Raw genomic sequence first — 25,233 nt, forward strand, 5'->3', positions numbered from 1 at the left:
GAATCTTTCTTACAGAATGCAAAATGCAGTGTGGGAAGCCTTTTTATGGTAAAAGAGCAAAAATTATAACACATGCATCTGTTGGTTCCCAACATATGATATAATAGGGATATTATATAGATCACTATACCCAAATCACATTGGCTACTTCTTCACTAGCCCATGCTTATATGCAAGCATATACCAAATCCAGTTGTCACTTGTAGATCTCCTTATTTGAGAAAAGACAATTTTCTGGCTCATGGTTCATCTTTTATAAAGTCATTCCATTCCAGATTACTCTCTTATAACCACGGCATTGTTGAGTTTTCATTTTACATAATTTTATTTTCAACTAACAGGTTTTTAAAGTAAAAGCTGAGGACTAACTTTCATACTTTTATTAAGATTCATTTGTTTATTTTAGAAAAAGCAGGGGTAGGAGGGAGGACACAGGGAGAAGGAGAGAAAGAATCTCAAGCAGACTCCCCACTTAGTGCAGAGTCAGATGTGGGGCTTGATTGCAGGACCTTGAGGTCATGACCTGAGCTGAAACCAAGAGTCAGACATGTAAGCAACTGAGCCACCTAGGCACCCTGAATTTTCATACTTTTCTAACATCTTTCATATAATTAGAAAACAAAATCTATACCAGCCTATATTTCCATATTTTGGGAACTCACCTACCTAATTGCCTGATTTCTCTACTTAATTAACTTACATCTATGTATAGTTAATATTTTCAATATTATATGATGTAGGGGTGATGGGAGGCTAGGAAATAAGGTACAGATTATTTTCTTTGTAGTTTTTAAATTATTATATCCCTTTATTTAAGCCCCTCTAACTTGATATGTCCTTGGAAGTAAGCATTCCACATAGGACTAAACTATTGCAGCTCTAATTAGGTTCATGATGAATAGAGAAAGTGGAGTAAAAATATATAGACCCCCAAGAATATATATATACAGAAGAATATTTAAGCAGCAGCATATCATAATTCTAGGAGCTGAGCCATGTTGAGACTGATGAAATGCAAATATGGTTAGGATTGTCATGTACATTTATTGAATGAGTGATTTTTGAAAGAAAAGGATATAAACTGGTTATGGAGGAAAGGGTAGTTCAGACTGGTGTAAATATTAACATTGTATGTTGAGAGCAGGAATTAGGTATTTGGAATCCAGTCATAGAAAGTCTGAACTAGGCAGTAATGAGAGATGTCAAAGTAATTAGATAAGGAGAAAATGGAGGAGGGTAAGAAGAGCCTTGAAATATTACTTATGTATGTAGATTTGATATAATTAGTCGATATAATTACATATAGTCATTAATGGATTTAAGTATTTGAAAGTTTAGGTTTTTGAGCAAAAGAGGTACATAAGAAAAACCCTCAAAAAAAAAAAAAAAGAAAAAGAAAAACCCTCAGTAACATGATTTTCTCAATGCAAAGATTAGACCAGTTTTTCTCACTCAGGAATGATTTTTGCCCTCAGCCCCCACCCTACCCTCCTTAGGTGTGTGTGTGGGGGTATTTGGCAATGTCAGAAGACACTTTTGGTTGTCACATCAGGGTAGGTAGGGTGCTATAGGCATCTAAGGGGAGGAAGTCAGTCATGCAGATAAATATACTATAACACACAGTACAGCCCCCTACAACAAAGAGTCATCCAGCCCAAAATGTCAATCATGCCATGATTGAGAAATTCTGGGCTATATTAAAGGAAAGAAATGCTTAAATTTAACCAAAAAATGTAAGAACTAGGTCAGAGTTCTTCAACTGATTTCTTGTTTATATAATCAATTCCTTCCTCCATCAAGTTACTCACAAAGCTAATATGAAGAATAAAGATAATGTCATTTGGATTCAACTTTTGAAATATTCCAAAATTAATTTTACATTCTGCTCTTAAGATTTTGAGTTTCCACCCATCAACATGGATGAATCTCAGAAACAAGGCTGCATGAAAAAGCAAGTTAAGCAAGAATATATTCAGTGTGATGACGTTTTTATAGTTAGAAAACAAGTGAAACCAAACAATACATTATTTTGGCATATATACATATAACTATATGAGGAAAATGAGAGAATAGTAACACCGAGATCATACAGGATAGTAATTATGTTTGCAAAGGGGAATGAGTTTGGAGAAAAGCACGAAGTGTCCTTAAATGGATTGATTATATTCTATATTTTAGCTTAGGCGGTGGGTTATTGAGTATTTCTTTTATTATTGTGCTATATAATTTACAGAAGTGTCATATAGTCTCTTGGGTGTATAAAAAAATCACATATAAAAACAACCACAAAATTCAGTTATAATAGTATAGTGGTCACTAAGGATTTTTCCTTTAAGTTCTATCACCACCTGCAGGTTAAACCTAGGTATTGCGAAAACTTGTTATTTCAAAGACCAAATTCGTGAATATCAAAATACAGTAAATGAACTCTGTTGGGCTTTTGTGATATAAAGAACTACAAAAGGCACAGTTTCTGCTCTCACTGTACTTAAATCCTGTGGATATAGAACACAGAACACATTAAAGAGATAAATGAGATAGCCCAAAATGTTCTACTGTAAGCACCCCCTGATCATAAAAATGCTATTTTACACAACAATCAGAAAGCAACTCTTTGACTTGATTTATCCTGCTACATTAGGCCAGACCTTAATTACTTCATGCCAGTTGCCACCTGTTCTCCTTGTCTCTGCTCTCCCTAGCCTGTTCTAAACATTGCTACTAGATTAAAGTCTTAAAATAACTACTTCATTATATCATTGCTTCTTTCAAAGACTCCATGTGATTTTACACTATCTATAGAACAAAGTCCAATCTCTTCAGATCACCATTTAAGATTTTCTAGAGTTTGTATAAATAGATAGAAACCTGTTCATCAGTTCTTTCTTTTCTCCCTGTCCCCCCATAGGAATCCTCTGCTTCATATAGTCTCATTTCTGCTTTATCCATCACTAATTCTGGATGAAATATATGTCTGAAGCGTGCTTTCCATTTAGGCCTCCTCTCCCATGTTTAATACATATATCAAGTTGTTCTTAAATGTGGAAAACTGAGAGGTAGTTTCAACATGTATCTCTGAGAGACCACTATATTCCCCATCTACATTTCCACCTGTTGCTCCTAATTTCATCCTATGCAGAAATCCTGAAGCCATCATTATCTTTGAAGCAATGCATCAATACTTTTTCTCTGAATTCCTACAGCACTTACTATCGTATCATTTATTGGCGATATTCATACATTACTAATACTAAATTGATTCTTTTGTATAAGGTTTGTTTTCTGAATGTTAAGGTTTTGGAGATCTGGAATAATTATATAGTTTTTCATGTTTTTTTCTTTCCCTTGTTCTCTGCTAAGATCAGTATGCTCATATTTGAGTTTGAGGATCTCTCTTTAACGTAAAAATTTCTCAGACTCCTCCCCCTGCTAAACAGACATAATAGTATTGACATTTTTTTTAGAGACCATGAATTTTGAAAGCATAATGACCATATTGACTTAAATAATATTTTTAATCATTTGAATTGTTTTAATGACAATAGCCTCTACATATTTAAAAATAATAGGTATATATAAACAAAAAGATGATTACGGTGATGATAATAAAGATAGCTAATATTTTGAGGCCTTACCACATATTAACTTTTTCCATTCATTCTCTTATTTAATCAAAAAAGTCCCCCCCCCCAATCCCTCCAAGTTTAGTAGACCCCAGTATAACCTAGACTCTACCACTTGGAGCTGTCAGAATTTTGGTTATTTATTTAACCTTTTGTTTCTAAAATAGAACAAATGTGAAATCAATCTCTTCAGGAGAGTCAGGAGAATTAAGAAAATCACAACAGATAAAATGCTTAATTTGTGCCTTCTATCAAATACTACTTAAAAAAATCCCTGCAAGGTAGGCAATATTATTGTTCCCTCCCCTTTATTTTATAGAGCGGGCAGTTGAAACTCAGAAAGGTTCAGAAACTTGCCCAAGATCTCAGAGCTATCTAGTGGTGTAATTAGAATGGGGCATAGGGCACCCTGTGCTTTGGATTCTCATAGCACTTTGTTTTCTTACAAAACAGAATTTATTTACATCACATCCTACTTCTCCATCATTCTTTAAAATATTAGCCTTCAAGGGCAGGGACTATGAATTCGTCACCTAATCATCAACGTTAGACACACAGAAATGTACTCAAAAACATAAGACAGTGACAAAGATCATTGCGATGACTTTGAACCTGAATATAGTCTCAGAAAGAGTTTAATTTACCTGAATTATGTATCGAGATAACAGTTCTACTACTACTCGGCTTCTTTGAACAACTTCTGTTGGGGATTGAGAACAATTTGTTGTTGGAACCTAAATGCCCATTATTCATTCATTCTACTCTTTGCTTAAGCTCATCTCACAAACTGTCTGAAATATAGAATGCCCTCGCACTCAGGTAAAATTGGAAGTGTTTTAACTTTTCAGGTAAGTACACGAAAGGCCTTAAAAGTCATTACCCCCGCCCCCCCCTTTTTTTGGCGTGTTAGGAGTGTTAGAAGGGAAACAGCAGGCCCCCAAATGGAACGTGTATGCTAAACCCCACCTCAACCAACTCAGCCTTAATATCTGACCTAAATGCAGTTTCAACACCCCAGTAAACGTAACCTTTAGTCAGAATTACTTGGCCATCAGTAGGTCAGTAATCCACCTGGCAGGGCTTTCCTTTTCACTTAGGAAGGCAACCTTGCCAGAATCAATGCATTCTTTGCTAGTAATTTCCTTTTTTCCATTCTTTGCTAATAATTTCCTTTTTTCCACCCCCAATCTGCCCTTACAAACATTCCCGTTTCTACAGCTGCAGGATCTCCCTATTTGCTAGATGGAACGCTGCTTAATTCCTAATTCGTCCAATAAAGCCAGTTGGATCTTAGCATTCACTCGGTTGAATTTTTCTTTCTTTTTAAATTAGAGAATCTGTCAATATATCGTTCTTGATAGAGCTACTGCCGAGGTGGGGAGCATAAATAAAAAGAGAATTCAGACTTAGTTTTAAGAGAAAATTCCCCAATACTAAATTTTGATTAAAACCATCTGGTTCTTCCAATTTTTCCTTATTTTTTTTTTTTAAACGAGAAAAATCTGTCCATATACCGTTCTTGATAGAGCTACTGCCGAGGTGGGAGCATAAATAAAAAGAGAATTCAGAGACTTAGTTTTAAGAGAAAATTCCCCAATACTAAATTTTGATTAAAATCATCTGGTTCTTCCAAAGGAAAAAAAGGAAGACATTAATCCAAGGTGGTGTTCATCCTTAACATTTAGGATTCTCCCCGAGTAGCTAGCTATCTGGTTAATTGGTTTACCCAATTAGCTTCCCATTATCAACGGCCACTGTGTACAATCAGGACTAGTTCGTTGCTAAAGGGCCTTCTGGTTTTCGTCTCTTCGTAACCCGGATGTGGGTGGGCAAGAAACAGAAGACGGACTTCGGTCTTTCTCCCCGCCCTGCAGCGGGATCCGGAGCTGACAGCCAGCCACACAGAAACCCAGAACGAGCCTCCGTTTTTTCCAGCTGAGGAGGAGGCTCGAACTCCCTTTCCGCACAGGTCGCCGAGCAGCGCCCGCAGGTCCACAGCATGCCGGGATTTGTAGTTCTCCCTCTCGCGATGGACGCGCGGACGCCGATAAACCAGGGTCGAGTTGGCCTTCTGGGATATGTAGTCTCCGGTCGTTCCTCTGCGTCAGCGGCGCCGGGCTCAAAGCGCCCCCGAGGTGACACCACAGGCTCGGGCGGTCACGTGACTCCGGGCTAGCGCGTCGGTCGCACTGCGGCTCCTGCGCGGCCGAGTTCTCGCCCCCGCGCGGCCGTTGCCGAGGCGACGGCGCAGTCTCCCGGCGCGCGGCCCCCTCTGCAGTGCCCCCCCCGCCCCTCTTCTCCCACCACAATGAGATCTAAGATGGCGGTGGCTGCGGCGGTTGGCGCCGAGTAGCTGAGGTGGAGAAGGCGGCCATTGGGCCCTAGGCAGCCGGGGAACTTGTGGGCGCTCCTTGCTGCGGTCTCTAAGGTGGCGGGTCGTGGGGCCTGACCGCTACTCTACCTTCGGCAGGAGCGGCGGCTTCGTTTACAGGTAATGCTGCGCGTCCCCGGCCCTTGGCAACGGAGGGCGGCGCGGCGCAGGGGCGGGAGAGCAGCGGCTCCTGGACGCGCGACCCTGTGGGGCCCCGCGCCTGGGTCTTCTTGCTTCCGGCGTCACGTCCCCTGGGCAGGCGGTCGGGCCGGAGGACGTGGGCTCGGCCTGGGCGGGCACCGGGGGACGCGTTGGTGGCTGCAGAGCCCCCGGCCGTGCCTCCCCGCCCCTCATTTTCTGGCCCCGAGGAGGAGGCCGCCCTGGGGCTCGGGCGCCGGGGCTCTAGTTGGGGTCCCAGAGCGGCCGCGGCCGACGTGACCGCGCCCCGCCCCCAACCCCACTCCCAGACTCCCTTGGGGGGGCCCGTCGGCGTCCGGATTTTGGGGTGCAGAAGGCCGGGTGAGGAGCGCCGCCGCTTCTGCGTTGCGCCGTGAGCCGCGCGGGGTTTGCCGTCTCGGGGATCCTCCGAGCAGAAGAGCGGGACGGCGGGGTGGGAGTAGGGGCCTGGGGCGGGGGGGGGAGGCGCCCCCGACTGGGCCAAGAGGTGCTTCATGCGGCGAGCGGGAGTAGTCGAGCTGTGTGTCCTGCAGGACCGGTGAGAAGGGGCCGAGGGTCGGGGAACGTAAACGCCGGAGTGGGGATTCGGGAAGCTTTGCTTGCTCTGCAGAAACTGGCGTTTGGGGATTGGAGAACTGGCCCTGCCAGGGAGGCGGGTCGCCCAAACTTTTCGTCCTGCGGCCCACTCCGGAGGACCTCGCCTCGTCGGATATTTTTCTTTTTTTTATTTTTTTTTATTTTTTTTCTTTTTGGCGGGTTTTGAGGTCCGTGTCGTGCGCCCTATGAGGAACGGAGGGTAGTTTGGCGCTGGGAGCAGCGGGCTCGCTGGGCCCCCTGCGGCCCCCGCCCCACTACTGCCCTCCAGACTCCGCCCTCTGGTATTCTCTGGTTACTGGAGTGGGTGCCCTAGGGCTTCTGGTGCACCTGCTCTTTTCTTTTCAGTCTCACCTTCTCGGTGAGCGTCCTGGAAACCGTTGTAAGACGGAGGGTCTAAACTGAAGGCAGTAAGCCTTGTGTGTCTCCAGTGACAAAGTTGTTTTCTTGTAGGGTAGCTTTCAAGGAAAGAAACTTTATTATTATTGGATATACAAAGTTCTTGAATGGTTGGGAGTGGCAGAAAGTTCATGACAACAGGAGCAGTCAACTTTGGCATGGCTCTTTTCAGGATAATTAGAGTTAACCGTTTTTACCACATCCCAGAGTAGCTATTAACGTATCCCTTTGTTGGGTAGAATCTTAGAAGTATGGATAATTTAAACGTTTACGTAGATCACGTGGTTTTTTCACAAGCACTAACGTAACCAGTCTAAAATATTGATAAGTTGGATTTTTCCTTTTCTGTTCATTTTTCTAGACATTTTAGGTTGTAAGTATAGTGTTTGTTATTCTATACTCCATAGTATAAGTAAATTTACTAAAGTGGTTTTTTTGTTTGTTTTTTTTAAATCACAAGCAGGCAACAGCTTTGAAGCCTGAAGCAGGGAAGGAGCCATTTCTGAAGTAGTTTAAAACTAGTTTTTAAACAGGTAATTTGACATTATCTATGTTACTGTTTTTTGTTTGATAGTTGGAGACTTTAAAATGGAGACTGCTATCAACATACCAGTGCGTGGTTGAGGACCCACTCACTGTATTTAGTAAACAGACCAGGGGTTGCTGCCCTGTGTGCATTGCTTTTTGGCATGCCACTTTGGTCTGCTTTCATACTTTTGCTAGAAAAGAGCCATGTCATTCCTAATTATTAAATACTGGAAAAATTTAAGCAATGCCTTTTGAAATGTCTTTCTTTCCAGAATTTTTTCAGGTCGTTCGAGTTTAGATTTGTCCTATGACAGCTATTGGATTGCCTCTTTTTACAAATCTATGTAATTTTAAGTCCTTTTCTACAACTTTTCTATTAGTTGATTTTAGAAATTTTTATTTACAGATTACTTCTTGAACTTGTTACATCCACTTTTGATTTAAGTTTTGCTTTTTTTTCTTTTAGGTGTCTAGAATTAAAGTTTTTATGCACAGTGCATTATCAAATGCTGGTTATGTACAGATACTCTCTGACCAGCAAAAAATGTCCATGTAAGTTCAGAGGGAAGTTAAGTAGTTATTTGCCAAGGGCAGCTGAGAAATTAAATGATTCATGGATGAGGATCAGAAGAAATTTTTGTTAAATGTTTAAGAAGTAATTGCTCTTTTAAGAAGTGTCAGAGTCTGAATTTAAGTCCACTGTTGAAATTTTAAGATAACCCATTTTCAAAATATAATCTAATATATCTTTGCTTTCCAGGAAAGCAGATAAGTCCTTTGTTCCTTTATGAACTAAGCTAACGTGAGAAAGTACAGATTGGCAGTTGATTTATCTCTTTATTACAGTTTTCAGTATTTTTTTTTAATTGGAAGACTAACAGGACAAGAAAAATAGAACTCAGGGAAGGTCAAATGTTTGCGTATTAGAGTTCTTGATACAGCAGGCATTTAGTAAAATAAAAAGAATTATAAAACCAGTTATAAATAATTATTTTTTGACACATTATGAAAGATGTATGAGATGGAATAAAAATATAGGGCAATTATGTTAACTCACTTTAGAAGGCCTTGATTTTCTCATTAGAGGATTTGACCATTTGTAAAAGAGACAAGTTTATTTGACACTTGGGAAAAATAGAAATCACACTAGGGGATTCATTTAGAAGCCAACAGAGTACATTGTAATACATTCATCTTACAAATTTAATTGAGTGCCTACAGTGGGTGACTTAATGACTGTAAAGTACTGGAGATATGGTAGTGAGCAAAACAGGCAAGGTGCCTTATCGAATAAATCTACGTTTTGAAAGTGTTCATTTGTGTGTGTGCAGTATGATATAGTGTACCTTAATAGTGAACATAGCCAATGACATTTTATAACTATTTTTCTGCTCTCTGACAGTTTGCAAGTAGAAGCAAAGAGCAGGTAGTGGGGTTTATCCAGAATTGAATTGATAGGACGGTTAAATCAGTGAGGAAGTCAAGGATGTTTGCAAGGCATTTTTGGAATGACTTACTTGGGCTTGTGTATGGGGTTGAGTAAAGAAGCAAGGGATTAATGGGTTTCTGGAAGGAAGAATGACCAAGGGACTGGAAGTTTGCAGCAGGGCCAAGAGCAGGTTCAGGGAGAATGACCAAGTAAGAAAGTGAAATGCTAGGACTTAACAATCAGAAGGAAGGATTTCAGAACTTCAGGACCTTGAACAAATTGCCAGTCCAGAGTGAAAACTGTATTGGAATAGAGAAGATGAGATAGACATTAGATCTCAATTTACAGTCTTAGAAAAATCAGGAAAGTAGGAAATGACATGGAGGATGAAACCACGAGCCAGTTGTTACCAAGAAAAGTGCAAGACTGTCTTGGAGAGGATAGTAGGAAGTGGTACCCAAGGTAGGGGGGTGAGATTTTGATGACTAATTTGTTCAGAAGAGGAAGATGAAGCATTAGTTAAATAAGAATGGTAAATGTGATCCTTGTGAATCTGAGGGACTAGGAAGAGCAGAACTCCTTTTAGAAAGGATTTCCTGCTGAGGAAATAGTGATTTTAGAGGGATTTGGAATTATATTGAACCTAAAGAAATAGGAGGAACGTTGGGGGACAGATGGGGGATGTATGGAAGTTTGTAATGCTCTAGTGGAAGGGGATAATAGGAAGCTGTTACCAGTGAGTATGGGACTGGCAGTGAAGACTGAGATTCCAGGTTAATGGCGATAGCAGGGCCTGCAGATTTATTTGGGTGTTATATGTAACCCATGACAAGGAAGTGATAGACTTTGAATATAAGTTGTAGGGAGGGAGATGTCTTAGCAAGCAGAATTTAATTCACCTCATTGTTCTCACTTCTCTGAGCACGTGTATATTTTGTTGATGTGAAATGTTCTACACAGAATAACTATACCATGAGATAGACCTGATGCAATAATTAGTACATAGTTCTGATATGGTTTTTATTGATTCAAATGGAATGTTATGTTTTGTTAGTCTTTTTATCCTCCCCTCAATGTCTTAACAGGGTTTTTTTGTTTTGTTTTGTTTTGTTTTTTTAATTTGAAGAGGGTAATTACCAAGATATCTTAAGTTCTGGAAAGTCTAGAGGGTCTCAAATTGAAAGTGCTGTGGGGAAGATCCTGTGTTAATCCTTTTTTTTTTTCTTTTTTTTTTTCTAGGTACTTGACCATCTTAAGCACAGAGAAGAAATTGAGAAGTTCCTCAAATGAAACTGACTAAACAACACCTAAAACTAAATACTTACTCATTTTCTTCTCAGTTTCCATTAAAAGTGCTTAATACACTTGGACACTGTATGAAGACTTTCAAAACCGTGTACCAGGTATTTTTATAATTAAAAATAAAGTAAAAGAAGTACTTCAAATAATGCAAACTTTAGAAAACTTGTGCCGATATATAAAGTACCACCTTTGGTTATTTTTGTGACTCTGAGTAAAAAAAAAAAAAACAGTACTTCCTACATTATTATTTGGATGAGTATTTCTGAAATCTTCATTTACAGTCGTCAAGATGGTATTTCCAGAGATGGTTAAGAGTAATTTAATGCCGTTTCACAGATAATATCTGAATTTAAAGAATTTAGAAAAATAACATTTTTTTCTCTACTTAATTATTTTTTTCTTTATATTCTTATTTCAAAGATTAACCTTAGGTCAGTCATAGGTATTCCTGTGGCAATTAATACTGTAATTGAACACACACACACACACACACTTTTCTATGGTAAGAGTCCTGCGGCAGGATTTTCTTCAATAAGATCAGTCATGGAAAGTTTGTAAATGCCATAGTATTTTTGCATTTTGTACCTTTGCGAGAAAAGGGAGCCAGATAAGGCTCTCAAAAATAGCTAAATGAAACTTAATTAGTTGCAAATTAGTTTAGTAGGTCATAGGATGGGTAAAAGTGCTTGTTTAAAGTAGAAGAATCTAACTTTTATCCTTAGTTCTTCCCATACTCCTCTCCATCCGTTACGCTAATTGTTTACCAGTGGTTTCAGCTTTTCCATTTTATTGTTTTTCTAATAAATCTGCCTGGCAAGATCTCTCTCCACCCCTTGAATGGATTCAAAGGAGTATTTCTATCCTTTGAATACTTTGAATACTTTTGAGCACTGCTGGGGAAAAGAAATCCACACTGCAGATTAGTGATTTCTCTGCTCTCCCGAGTCCTTAGTGTTGCCCACAGCCATTCTCCTTTACTCCTCTCACATCTCCGACACTGCTGTCTCACCCTCACATTTAAGAATCAACTCTTTCTACTTCACGTCACTTAGAGACTCTCTCAGCTTCCTGCCAACAGATCTGCTGACTAGCCTCTATCTACTTCCATCTGTCCTGCTTTTGTTCAACAAAAGAGGTGTTCCTCTGTCTAAAGCTAGTCATTTTCTTAACACCCTGAGTCCCAGTTGCTCCCGCTTTTTCAGAGGCCACATACTATCTCCTTTCTTTTCTGCATCTTCAAGATCTTTCTCTACTAGCTCCTGGCAAACAAATTTTAAACATGCTTTTAACAAAACTTTCTTCATACCCTTCTCTGCCTGTTTGCCTTCACAGACTAATTCCTTGAAAAAATTACCTAGTGACCTTTATTTTTGCCCCTTCCCATCAATAAGTGCTTTCCAGTTAATGGATTGATCCTCCTCACCCTGCTGTAATTGCTCGTACCAAGGTCATTAGTAACTTCCTTGTTGCTAAATCCAAGTTGACACTTACCAGTACTTTTTTTTTTTTTTTTTTTTTAATGTGACAGAGTAACATCTGGCATTCTTACCAATAACCTCCTCTGTACATTTTCACCCACTCTCCTGGTTTCCCTCCTATCTTTTTCTACCTTCTTTAGTGCTATTTTCTGGTCTGTTAAATATCGGTGTCCCTCCGGGCACAGTCTTACTCTTCTCTCCTCCCTGTGCCTGCTGTACCACTTCAGGTACCTTTCTTAGTAGATGAGTTGCATATCTCTCTCTAGCCTAGATTTCACCTCAAACCCAGCATGGCTAAAACTGAATTCATAATTTCTCAACAAAAACCTGTTCCTTTTCCAGTCACTGTGAGTGTATCATACACCCAGTTCAAGCTCAAAACCTAGGACTCAACCTTGAACAGCTTTCTCACTGCCTCATCTCCCACATAATAATCACGAAGTCCTATTGATTCTACCATTGGAAGCCTACTTGAATTGGTCTTCTTGTCTACATACCTAGTATTTTGATTATTAAAAGTCATCCCATATAATAGTTTAAATAATAACAGACTATTTGAATAATAACATTAATGTGTCTACAGAACAAAATTTAGAAGGCAGTCATCGGGGCAGCCCGGGTGGCTCAGCAGTTTAGTGCTACCTTCGGTCCAGGGTGTGATCCTGGAGACCCAGGATCGAGTCCCATGTTGGGCTCCCTGCATAGAGCCTGCTTCTCCCTCTGCCTGTGTCTCTGTCTCTCTCTCTCTCTCTCTCTGTCTCATGTCTCAGTCTCATGAATAAATAAATCTTAAAAAAAAAACAGGCATCATTTCTAAAGGTCACTTGAAGGTGGTTAGAGAAGTTGGCTTGAAGAAGAGAAATATCCTTGCCTGTGTTTTATAGGGGGAGTTAATTTACCCTCTTAGGTAAATCAGCTGTTATCATTTTGATATACATGCTATTATTTCTTTAGCTTCATAGTAATACTCCTATAGGAATATACCTTTTATTTTTATTTTATTTAACTTGAAAAAAATTTTTTAGGAGTGTGCCTTTTAAACACATTTAGTATCAGTAAGTCACTATTCTATCCTCATGAGTATTTATCTCATCACAGTGTAGCTATAGACAGTTATTTGATTCTGTAAATTCAATAGACTTTACATAGTAAATAGTCTTTAAAAAGATTTTTAAGAAATTTGACCTGTTTTTCCCAAACTAATATTTAGTTTATAAGCTATTTTAAAAACTTAACCTTAATAGTCTTCACAGTCTTGTAGCCTATAAATAGGTTCTTAGAAGAAGCTCTTCATTTAGGGAAATTCATCATAATATAAAAATAAAATGTAAACCATTCTCTCTCCAGATACATTTTTAATTTATCTTAAAGTAAATTTTATTACTCTACTAATAGAAAGCGTTAGCATACACTATTTTAGGAAAAAATTGGTATGTAGGAGTTTTACTTGAATATCTTAATAATTTTCCATTTAACTTACATTTTACAGTTAGCTTTTAGCACTTTTGAAGATGGTATTGCCTCTACTGCATATGGAATTTCTGCAGTACCTTTTCTTTAATATTATAAAATACATTGGTAAATCTTGGAAATAGGTGCAAAATGATTCATTTAAATGTCATTTCAGTTCACTGGACATACCTCTATGGATATCAATTATTTTGTAAAGTTCTTAAATATATTTCTAGTGTAAAAAATAATGCAAAATATTACTAAAAATATATGAGAAGACAGGAAAAATTACCACATTCCTACCCCCACAACCAACAGTTGCTTTCATGTAAGCACTTTAGTATGTATTCTTAGTTTTTTTAATCTATATGCAATTTTACATTTCTTTTTTTCCTTTTATACTCTATGATTTTATAAACAGGCAATATCGTTCAGCCTTCATACTTATATTTTGAAGGGTACTCTTGTCTAATAGCATCCAGCCTATTGTTTGACATTTAGTTTGTTTTCAGTTTAGCCCAATTATAGCGTAGTCCTGCATTGTAGTCCCTTCTCCCCCCCATATTTAAGTTGTTTTCTTGTATTAGCTGTGGAGAGAGAGAATTACTGGGTCAAAACTCAGTTTTAGGTCTTGATGCAGTATTGCCAAAATACTTTGCAGAAAGGTTATGCCAGTTTACACTCTCACCACCACGGTGACTGAGAATTCGTTTCCCTTTGCTGTCATCAGGACTAGAAAGTACGTGTAATGTAGCAAATTTAATGGTCCCTTATTTTAATTTGCAGTTGGACTTCATTATTAATATTTTTATCATTTTCTGTTTACTGACTTTTTTTAAATTACCTGTGTATACTTGTCTGTCTTGGGTTTGGGTGTGTGCGTGCGTGTGTGTGTGTGTATGTGTATGTATTTTTGTTTTTTTCCCCCATGAATTCTTTATGAGGTAAAGATATTGACAGTATGTTTCACATTCTTTCAGATTTTTCCTGTTTTATCATTTACTATTCTTTACAAACGTAGGATTTACTTTTATGCGAAAAAAAAAATTTGTTAAACCTTTTCCCTTTTATTTCTGCATTCCATGTTTTTAAGATTTTGATTAAGTCCCATCCTGTTTTCCTGTCTGTCTGTTGTTTGATTTTTTAAATCTTCCTTATCTATTTTTAATCTACTTACTCTCTTGGTGTTTGGTACAAGGCAGCCTTTTTCAACTGGGAGGGTATTAAGCTCTTAAGGCATCTACTGTTTATTGTGGATTAAAACCTCTTCTATGTCTGGAATGGTACTGGGTATGTACCATCCTTGAAGAATTGAAAAAAATTGTTACTGAGCTCATTTTTCTGTGTTCTGTATTTGAGATGAAGGATTCTAGTTGAGAAATGCTATATGAAATCTCTAATCTTCAAAATTGTTAGCAAATTGTCTCAATAATTGAATAATCCTGGATCATCCTACATCATAGTATTTTTATGAGGATTACATGACAGAATGCTTATAAAATATTTAGCATGGTGCTTAGCATATAGTGAACAAAATAGGTGTTCGCTACGATGATTTTTCCTCATTACATTTTTCTAACTGGGTATATTTCAGGATTTCGTGGGGGAACTAATACTAATCTAATCATTTAGTTACTCAGTATGATTGAATATCTCTTGGGACTAGTTTTCTACCCTCCCAACCTCTATTGCTACTTTTGCTTTTATTTTTCAGATATTTAAATTTTTTATACTGACTTGTTTTGTCACATTTTAAGAAGAATCCCTTTGGGAATTCATTAAGTCCATATTTAGAAAAAATGGTATGTTTATAATATTTGTCTTCCCATCAGGGAAGATAGTTTATTTTTCTACTTAGTGAATTTTCCCTTACGCTGTTTTATAGTTTACTGGTGTTTTTTGGGGGGGTGAAATTACATTATTCCTAGATGTTTTCTTTTCTTTTCTTTTCTTTTTTTTTTTTTTTTTTTGTCACTATTACAAGTGGCACCATTTTTCTCCAGTATGTTTTCTGTGTGCTTGCTGGTGATATTTTGACATTCTCTGTTTTTTAATGCATATTTTTTAGGAATACCACCTTTCGTCTTCTCAGTGTTAATATTTCTGTTTCATATTTTTCCATTTTGTAGAACTTTAAAAACAATGCTAAATAACTGATATGTGCCATTCTTATTTTGGTCTTTATCTTAATAGAGATGTCCTTACTATCTTATTTTAATATTATTGGCTATTGGTTTAAAGTATACTTTTTTCAACTCCTTAGAAGATTATTAAAGTAATATGTGCTCATTAAAAAAACCCACAAATAGTGTAATAATACATATAACTGTAAGGAAGCATCAGTGTATTTGTACTTTAAAAAAATTTTCCAAAAAGAAAATTTTTTTTTCCCAAATTAAGTGTTGAATTTTATCACCATTTTTTTGAGATAAAAATTTAACCTCTCTGTACTCTATTATTGATTACTCTGTAATCTATTACTCTATGCATATCTATTATTCTAGTAGATATTCTAGCATTAGAACATAGATAATTCCTAATTTGTCATGGGTGGTAATGCTTTTAATTTTTTCTCTAGTGAATGGGATAAGTTAGGATCTTATAGTCAAAGCAACTTGGATATGAATTTCTTTTGACATTTTTAGCTGAGTGACCTTGGCAAAATTATCTAACCTCTTTGAGTATTAGTGTTATTTGTAAAATCAGAAACCTGTTATAACCATACTAATGGCTTTCTCTGCCCCTTGGATTCTAGATAAAGTTATCTTCCCATCTCTTTCACTCAGTCTTTCTCCATCCTGCGCAGTTCCACATCCAGTGCAAAGCCACAGTCCTCCACGAGGTTATGTAGAAATCTCATTTCTGCTGATCATCTCTGCTTCTGAATGTCTGTTTCTACCATTCCTCTTTCTGTTTCTCATCTCTTTGACCCAGGTATGAAATTCAGTACCTTCCTTGATATTCACAAAATTCTTAGTATGTTTTGTTTTGTTATAGTGGGGAGAAATTGCGACTTTGTTAGACCATTCAAGATTTAGGCAAAACTGAGGTAGAAGCAATACAATTTAAAGCAGTAGGCAACATTTTTCTAAAATATTTTAGGCCACTGTATTTTTGCCCATTCACCCACCTAGGCCTGCTTTTCTCTCTCCCTGCCTTCTCTTTATCTTGCTTACCATATGTTCCTGTTAAAACCAAACCTTTCTCTATGCAGAGCAGTTCTACCCTCTTTGAAACTTTGACACCAAACAAATTCCCAGGTCTTTGGGAGTATTAGGTTTTTTCCCTAAGAGCTGTTTTGGTTCAAGCCATTATAAACTTTTTTCTACATGATCATTGCTCTGCCTTTTAAGACTGTGTTCAATTAACTAAATAAAATAGCCTGGAAAGCGTGCAGGCCAATACACATAGTAGGTATTTTGAAGTTTTCCTTCCCCTTTCCATCACTCCAACAACTTAACTTTAGTCAATCATAATGTGTATATGGCAGCTAAATTGATTTGTCTATATGTGGTTGATACTACCACTTTTTATTGCATAAACTTTTTTTGAGATTCTTTTATATCACTAAGTTTCAGGAGATGATTTAAAAATTAGTTTGTTTTTATATGTTAAAGATGTTTTCACTTATTTTACAGAAAATTAATTGGTAAAACTAGGATGGCCACAGGAGGAGGTCCTTTTGAAGAAGGCATAAATGATCAGGATTTACCAAACTGGAGCAATGAGGGTGTTGATGACCGACTCAACAATATGGTATGATAATTTATTGATGGTGTGTCATAATTACTAATATTAAAACGAAACTTTCCCCTGACTTAGCCAAATCAAATTCACTTAGACATTTTATAAACACATTTTTTTCTTTTTGACCAAGACATTAAATAACCCTGAGCTGTTTGTTAAACTAGTTGAAGACATTTTTGTTTGCAGGTAACAGATATCAACCCAAGTTAGCTTAAGCCAAAAAGGAGATTTATTCTAAGTGTATAAAGATGTTTTATGGAAAACAAGTTAATTAAATGAAGCTGGGTTTTAGGAAGGGGTTAGAAAAAGGAACTAGAAAATTGTCAAGAATTGCACTTTCACTGCCCTGACTTTTTGCTTCTGTGTGCTTTTGCTTAACATAACTTTCTTTTTGCACACCAGCTTTCTCTCTTCTCTGGTTTATATAGTGTACTATGGCTGACCTTTCATTCTAAAGTTTTTCAGTTATCACTACAATTATATACTGACTAGTTATCTTTTAGTTCCAATTTGAAATTTTAAAGTATGATTATCCCACTTTGGATTAGAGATTATGCATCTCTTTTCCAATCATCTGTGGCCAGGAAGGGGTAGGGTAAGTTGAACAACAGGTTGGAAAGAACACTCAAACATGGATTGGGGTGGGCGGACAGTTCCTAGAGAAATAGTTGTGTTATAAATGAGGAGAATATCCCAAAGCGTTGTACGGTAGTAAAACTAAACAATTCTTTCAATATGGGTAAGGTAAGAATTTATATAGACCTTTTTGTTGAATGATCTAGGTTATGTGGGTATAACTAAGTAAAAAAAAAAAAAAAAAAAATGTTTTCCTGGTAAAACATGAATCGTTTTTGTTATTTCATGTCAGGTCTTATATAGTACACTCTTGTCTATGAAAAGTAAGAATAGTTCTGTTTATTGGTTACTATATGCTAGGCACCATGCTAGTAGATATTTTATAAATGTCATTTTTAATCATGTTTTAAAGGTGTCACTATTTTAGAGATTAGGAAACGAGACTATGGGAAGTTAAGTAAATGGCCGAGGGTCACACAGTGAGCATTTCTTCAGATAGATAACAATAATTACTTTAGGATCCAGGTTGATTCTAGATCTGTCTTCTTATACACTGTTTTTAAAGGAAGCCAGTAAAGGTATCTATAATTATTTTCACTATCCAATTTATAAATAGTAGGTAGCCATTTTAGAAAATGCTTTTGAAAATATTCAGACTGAGTCTATGGTTGGATTTTGGGATTTATGTTTGTTAAAAATCTATGATAGAAAGTAATTATTTTCTGAAGGACCATCTGTGAAGTTTAGGTTAGATGTAACGGGGGGAAAGAAAACACAGTAGTAGAAGTAAGTAATTGTGAGGCTATATGTTTATGTGAAAAATATTTTGTCATTTTTATCTTTAAGACTGACTACAAATTTTTAAGCATATAAAATTACTTTTCTGGTTTGACAGAGGCTGGATTAACCTGTGCCTTTACTTTTTTAAAGGATTGGGGTGGCCAACAGAAGAAAGCAAATAAATCATCAGAAAAGAATAAGAAAAAGTTTGGTGTAGAAAGTGATAAAAGGGTAACTAATGATATTTCTCCGGAGTCATCACCAGGAGTGGGAAGGCGAAGAACAAAGACTCCACATTCGTTTCCACATAGTAGATATGTGACTCAGATGTCTGTCCCAGAGCAGGCCGAACTAGAGAAACTTAAACAGCGGATAAACTTCAGTGATTTAGATCAGGTTTGTGAAGCATTTTAAAAATGAAGTTATAACTATGGGAAATATTTAGAATGGGTTTAATAATTTAATAATAAAAAGTGAGCTCTTTATTTCCTTATTCTTAATTTCTTCATATATGGAAAGAATTTTAATTGGTGGTGGTGGTATTATGAGCTTTGGGACAGCAAAGGTTTTGTTTCTAAACTTGCTAAGGACAACTCTTTTGTGATTTTATTTATTACTACTACTCTATGACTAATGTAAATCATTTCATCATGAAACTAAATTTTACATGTTAGTGAGTAAGATTGCTATTAAGCAACAGGGAAGATCCAGTTTAGAATATTTATCATTGGCTAAGTGTGGGATGTTCTAATTACCTCAAATTAATTAATTAATTAATTAATTTTGATTACCTCAAATTTAAAATAAAACTGGTTGGTTTTATAATCACTGGAATAAAATTTGGAACTTAAAAGTAAATGGATATGATAATGAACTCTTAACAGATGTTTTATTGTCAACATCTGTGCTTTAGAGAGAGAAACAGTTTACCAAATATGCATAAAGCTATGTTCAAGTCTGGTACGATGATGGTGGTCATCATCTGCCATTTAGTTGTCTATTTACCAGTTACTGAACATTTACTACATACCAGGCACTGAGCTGAGCAGTTTTTCAGGCAGTGCTTCATCTAGAGAGATTCTAATGCTAATGTTTATATTAAGATCTACTCATTGGGTCCATAGCCCATACAGAATTTGGTAAACAAGTATGATTAGCAATGTAAGTTATAAATACAGTTCGTAGTCCTGGTACTTCATTTAGATTGATTTTCCTCATATTCATCAGTTGAATTATGTCTGACAAAATGAGGAATAAGAGGAGTTGTTGATCAAATTTTGATATTTTAGTAAAAGACTTTTTTGTAGATTTGAATCTTTTTTGAATCTTTGGACAGAGCTGTTTATGTTTACTTCCTGAATCAATATCTGATGATGAAACTAATTAAGAACATTGGCATTTTTTTTCATTGTTGAAAAATTAATGTTTGTGGGATTTGGTTTCTTTTTCATTTGTAGAGAAGCATTGGAAGCGATTCTCAAGGGAGAGCAACAGCTGCTAACAACAAACGTCAGCTTAGTGAGAACCGAAAGCCCTTCAACTTTTTACCTATGCAGATTAATACTAACAAGAGCAAAGATGCTGCTATAAGTCCTCCAAAGAGAGAAATGATTGGGTCAACACAATGTAAAGAGTTGTTTGCTTCCGCTTTAAGTAATGATCTTTTGCAAAACTGTCAAGTCTCTGAAGAAGATGGAAGAGGAGAGCCTGCAATGGAGAGCAGCCAGGTGAAAAATGTTTTCTTTCACTCTTTCTCCTTTCACGAACTTCAAAGCAGAAATATTAAGAAATTTTTATTGAGTTATGCACATAGGAATTTTAGTTAGGTATTTCCAGACTCTCCTCATTAATCTCTCAGATTTATTCAATCTAGTATAAATTTCTTTTTACCCAAAATGATTGTAGAAATGGCATATTGTAAATTAAAATCTTCTGTTTACCTGCCAATGTCTGTGTTGCCAATTTTTAGTAGAGAGGAGTTACAATGTGAGTAATTGTTGTAAGAATTTTCTTAAATCATTATAAATACTTTCAAAAAAGTATTTATACTTATAAGGAAAAAGTAAACATGAGAAAAAATTTACATCAGTAGCAGTTTAAAGGCATGCAGTTCTGTAAATAAAATTTTTTAGGTAATATAAATTAAAACCAGTTGTGAAATTTATTTATTGAAAATTTTAAATTCACAGTTATTTTTTGGTTAAATTCTAAATATGATTCAGATCTTTTCCATGTATGAATTCAAATGATAAAACCTAGACACATCTTTGGTTACTATATTTGAAATAAAAAAATATGTAGAAGTGTTGCTGTGAAATGCATTATGTTCAGTTTTACATATTCTTTATTTTCATGCTTTTTTTTTTTACTCCCAAATGTTTTTCATGCAGATTGTAAGCAGGCTCGTTCAGATTCGTGATTATATTACTAAAGCTAGTTCCATGCGGGAAGATCTTGTAGAGAAAAATGAAAGATCTGCTAATGTTGAGCGCCTTACTCATCTAATAGATCACCTTAAAGAACAAGAAAAGTCATATATGAAATTTCTTCAAAAAATCCTTGTAAGTTTTGGACCTTTTAAGTGATATATTGAGTTATATTTTTGGTATTATTAGTGTATACATATACTGATGACATTCTGATTCCACCCCAGAGGAGTTAATATGTTTTCAAAAAATCGTGCCATCCATTATAACATTTTCTTGCCCTTTTTAATAGTTGTATGATTTATACCACTAAAATATTTCAGGCTAGAGAAAATGAGGAGGAGGATGTTCGGACTATAGATTCAGCTGTGGGATCTGGTTCTGTAGCTGAGAGCACATCGCTAAACATAGATGTGCAGTCTGAGGCTTCAGATACCACGGTAAGCGGCTTTTTGGTAATTAAAAGTGCTGGAAATGAAGATTTAAACTTTTCCCCTATTTTTCAAGAGGATATCTTTTATAGGCATTCCTTAATGAAAAGTATATTTCAGGGAAGAAACCCTCAAATTGTTAATGCTGTATATATTCTTTTTAAACGTGGAAGTATAAAAGTTTTACTTAGTGACATTAAATGTTTTCATGGTTGATTTGAAAATCTAATGATTTGTGATCTGCTTGCAGATCTCTTGGTTTCATTAGCACAGCTTTACTCATTTTAAGAAGCATTGGGAAAGTTAAACTTCATCATGGATATAAGAGCTAGAAGTACAAAGTATCATTACTAAGTATATTGTCTCTTGGAAGAGTCCAAGTTCTTTTGCTATTGAGGACTCATTTGAAGGCCACTAGGATTTTTCACACCTTGGGCTAGCTTTGAACTGTAGCAAAATTAGATGACCTGAAATATGGAGATAAAGTTTGTACAGGGTAGCATTTACATTATGATTTATTCACGGTGAGAAAAACACAATTTCTAACTCTGTAAAATGAACTTTATCAAAATACTATCTTTTGGAAAAATAATCAGGGATTTACAGAACTTTGAGGAAAGCTTTGTAAAATAAACTTAGTTCATAGAAGGTAGTGTGCTTCAAAACATGCTTTCTAAGCGTTTTTATTTTAGCAGGTGCAACTATAACCATGCACTAGTAAACTTCAAAACCTATTACCAGTAAAGCTTTTCTTATGAAATGATGACCATGTGTGTATATCTTTTGTTTCTGAGATACGTTCCAAAATACCATTCAGCATGAGAAATTTGAGGGTTTGTTTCCTTTTAGTATTGGCCTGCATAGTTTCTTACCTGCATCCTTTCTCTTCCCTGCCCTTCCTAATTTGAAGAGGAAATTTGAATTTTTTTTCCTACATATTTTCACCAGGAGATAGATATTCATAGGACTTGATCCAAACAACTGTTGAAAATAGATTCTGTTGTGGGGAAATTGTCTGTTTACAGTGGTGCTGAGAATAATTTTTTTCCTCATATTTCATTCTAGCAGAAATGGAAGAGTTGGGGAATGTGGGTAAAGGAATTCTGTTGGGGAGGGGTGGGAAATGGTATAGTTTATTATTTTGATTTATATACTAGCATATAAAGTGTTCACCATGATGAGAATTTTTTTAAGCATAAAACGACATAATGAAAGTTGATATTAATAACAGCAGAATAAATATTAAAAGTGCTTCAGTTGTATAGTTTGGAAATTGCCTGCCTAGGATATAATATGATACTTGATTATAGTAAGCATTAGTCTAGTCTACAAAAATTTAAAAGTCTAAGTTTATTGCCACTTGGGGGAGGGTGGATTGATTTTTAAAGAGATGGACTGGTAAAATTTTTGTATTTATTCACAAGGCTGGCTTGTATGTTAAACAGGAGTTTGTGTTAAGAAATTAATATGCTACACTATTTAATAAAGGAGGAATCTTTTAGTCTGAGAATTCGGCCGTGCATTGAGGACAAACTAGGGAATTCAGCTTCACAAGAACAGGTTTCAGACATTGACGTTACCACAAGTCCAAAAGGGAAAGGTGACAGACCTCCTCAGAGTGACAGGGAACTGAGGCCTGATAGGAAATATAACCGAAAACGTGGATTTCCCTCAAAGGTATATTTCACAATATTAATTTGGGAAGTCTCTAAAATGAGCCCCTCTTTTGTTCACATTTCCTCTTCCTTATTTGCCTTTCTGTTGTTGCTATTACTCTTAAATATATGTTATTAACATGGCTAATTATATTGTAATTCGCCCTAGTAAAAATGCTCTCCCTTAGTGTTTTTATTCTTCTCTGCTTTCTTATACTCCATGGGTTATGTGTGGCAGCCGTATCTAATTTGTGTTAACAAAGGACTTAATCCATTTTCTTTTTTTGCTGTTGAGAACTCAGAACATTCTTAAACCTTAACCATTAGTTGCCTTTTGTTTCTTGATATTTGCATTCATGGATGAACATGGTACTTTTAAGTTTTGTTTTAATTCTGGTAGTCATTCATTAAAAAAAAAAATGGAGTAAGCTATTAGTTTCCCTGTTTTTTCTAAGAATGAAGTATTTTTATAGTGCTTTTTTTCCCCTTTTTTCCTTTTGTAGTGTATATTTTTGTTCTTGTTGAAAATGAAAACCTCTTCCATTCTTTTTCTTTTTTAGAAAAATACTTAAAAGTTGACTTGTCTGTTAATTGTTTCTGCTGGTTTATTTCCTCCAATTTTTGCTCCCAATATTCTTTTAATTTTCTGTGATTTGCATAAAGACCCTTAGGAAAGGTTTAAAGACCGCTCTTTGTGTAGTACACTTAAAACAAGTTTCAGTGAAAGCATTTATAAAAAAGTGTTCATATCCATTTGGCAAGAATAAAATACAGTTCTATTAAGTATAGATTATACTAATTTCTTATGTTTTTTTTAGTAGCTTGTATTAACTAGGATTAGTCTTTATTTTGTTATGTACATAATACTTTTTTTCTGGCTGTTTGGAAACAACAAAGCCTCTAAGTATTTTTGCAGTCCCCCCCCCCCCCCCCGGCTCCTATAAGAATTTGAGGATACTGCTTGAAATCAGCTAAAATGATCTTACTATGAAGTAGTAAGCAAAAGGTGCCCAAAAGTAAATTAAGTAGCTGATTATTTTTAAAACTAGTAGCATTGGAAAAGAGAAAGTGTTATACAATAAATATTCTTTGGAACTTATTGTTCTCTTTAAGTCTGAACAGTGACAAACAGAACTTTTGAAGTAACTACAGCGTAGTATCATATCTGCCAGTTTTTTTTTCCTAAGGTGATATATTTATTTTTAAAAACCATTTTTCTGTTTTTCAGTTTCCTTGAATAGTAGCCTTATAAGTGAATATTACTCTTTACTGAACTCTTTTGTTGGAGGTTATTCAATTTGATTCTCTTTTAATCTTTCGATTCTTAGAGCTATTCTAGGGTAGTTCTTTGAATACTCTGTTCATAGTATTTTTTTTTATTAGGAAAACACTCATTCTCGCCAACTGACTTTATTTTTCCTCTGCTGTGCAGAATTGTGTTGTCCCCACCTCACCTTCATTCCCTACTTATCCTTTTAAGATACCATTTTCTGTTAGGAAAGAATGAAAAAAAAAAAGTTGAGATTCAAGGGCAGCCTTGAATAGGAAATGGCTTGATGGGAAATGGTTGATATTCTCCAGCTGCTTATAAGGACAGAATCCATTTTATGGAATATTTTATAGACATAACACTTAGCATAATTTTAAAAAAGAAGCCTTCCACAAGTACCCATGCCCTCATCATTTTTCCATTCTCTCTTTCCTGCACATTTGCTTGCCGCTTTTAGAAACTTTATAAAGCTTTTATTGATATTATCTGCTCTCTTTTTTCTGATATTATTTTCATCATTTCTAGTTATTTCACATGGCCTAATTTTGTCTCCCAAACCAGATTGTTTCCTTAGACATTGTGTCTTAGGTGTTTGTATTTAAAACCATCTAAAGCCTGTAATTTTGGGGCAAGCCATCTGGTGTGGAAAACACTAACCTACAGCTTAGGAACCTGACTTGCCCTAACTGTGATAATTGGATAAATCACAGCTTTATCTTCTCTGGACTTACAGTTCCTCACCTTTTTCACATGAAAAAAAATGGAGTACATATTTTCTGAAGTACTTTAAAGTTACAAATGTATATTTGGATCATGAAGAATGATTGGAGGAACCTCTTGACTAGAGGAAAGGAAGATAAGAGTTTTCTGAAGTTGGATTGTTACCTGTATGCAACTTTGGAGTTCATGTCTAAGATATTTTTTTATCTGTAAACTAAAAATGTACATGTTGGAGGTGACTCAAAAAGTTTAAGTGAAAGTGAAAATATGTGTTT

General features: G+C 36.1%; 2 protein-coding genes across 52 annotated transcripts in view; one reads left to right on the forward strand and one right to left on the reverse strand.

Annotated features, from left to right (window-relative positions):
- Positions 1–378: 378 nt before the first annotated feature.
- LOC125752652 (translation initiation factor IF-2-like) lies at positions 379–7,412 on the reverse strand. Of its 2 annotated transcripts, XR_007402668.1 has the most exons (3): positions 5,350–5,572; positions 4,268–4,323; positions 379–528 (listed from the first exon to the last, which is right to left on the reverse strand). XR_007402668.1 is itself a non-coding variant. In XM_049094983.1 (2 exons), the coding sequence occupies exon 1, from the start codon at positions 6,665–6,667 to the stop codon at positions 6,047–6,049; it is 621 nt and encodes a 206-aa protein (XP_048950940.1). In that variant the 5' UTR covers positions 6,668–7,412; the 3' UTR covers positions 2,192–4,323; positions 5,350–6,046. The 2 variants fall into 2 exon arrangements, 1 of the variants encoding a protein (XP_048950940.1); XM_049094983.1 differs by lacking the exon at positions 379–528 and having other exon boundaries at positions 2,192–4,323; positions 5,350–7,412.
- The window catches only part of PCM1 (pericentriolar material 1), a 78,520-nt gene continuing 59,260 nt past the window's right edge, over positions 5,974–25,233 (forward strand). For 9 of the 50 annotated variants that reach the window (XM_035699808.2, XM_049094948.1, XM_049094951.1 and 6 more), the window contains exons 1-9: positions 5,974–6,114; positions 7,625–7,697; positions 10,361–10,524; positions 16,992–17,109; positions 18,607–18,852; positions 19,914–20,183; positions 20,847–21,017; positions 21,206–21,322; positions 22,802–22,990. In XM_035699808.2, coding sequence (XP_035555701.1) covers positions 17,014–17,109; positions 18,607–18,852; positions 19,914–20,183; positions 20,847–21,017; positions 21,206–21,322; positions 22,802–22,990 — 1,089 coding nt within the window. In that variant the 5' untranslated portion in view covers positions 5,974–6,114; positions 7,625–7,697; positions 10,361–10,524; positions 16,992–17,013. Of the gene's footprint in view, positions 6,115–7,624; positions 7,698–10,360; positions 10,525–16,108; positions 16,288–16,991; positions 17,110–18,606; positions 18,853–19,913; positions 20,184–20,846; positions 21,018–21,205; positions 21,323–22,801; positions 22,991–25,233 lie in introns of all 50 variants that reach the window. The other 41 variants (XM_049094963.1, XM_049094965.1, XM_049094973.1 and 38 more) reach the window with 23 other exon arrangements.

This window comes from Canis lupus, chromosome 16 (genome assembly GCF_003254725.2).
Source record: "Canis lupus dingo isolate Sandy chromosome 16, ASM325472v2, whole genome shotgun sequence".
Taxonomy (NCBI): Eukaryota; Metazoa; Chordata; class Mammalia; order Carnivora; family Canidae; genus Canis; species Canis lupus.

Coding starts and splice junctions, on each gene's coding strand:
- LOC125752652 (XM_049094983.1), bottom strand. CDS start 6,667: ATGAAGCACCTCTTGGCCCAGTCGGGGGCGCCTCCCCCCCCCGCCCCA.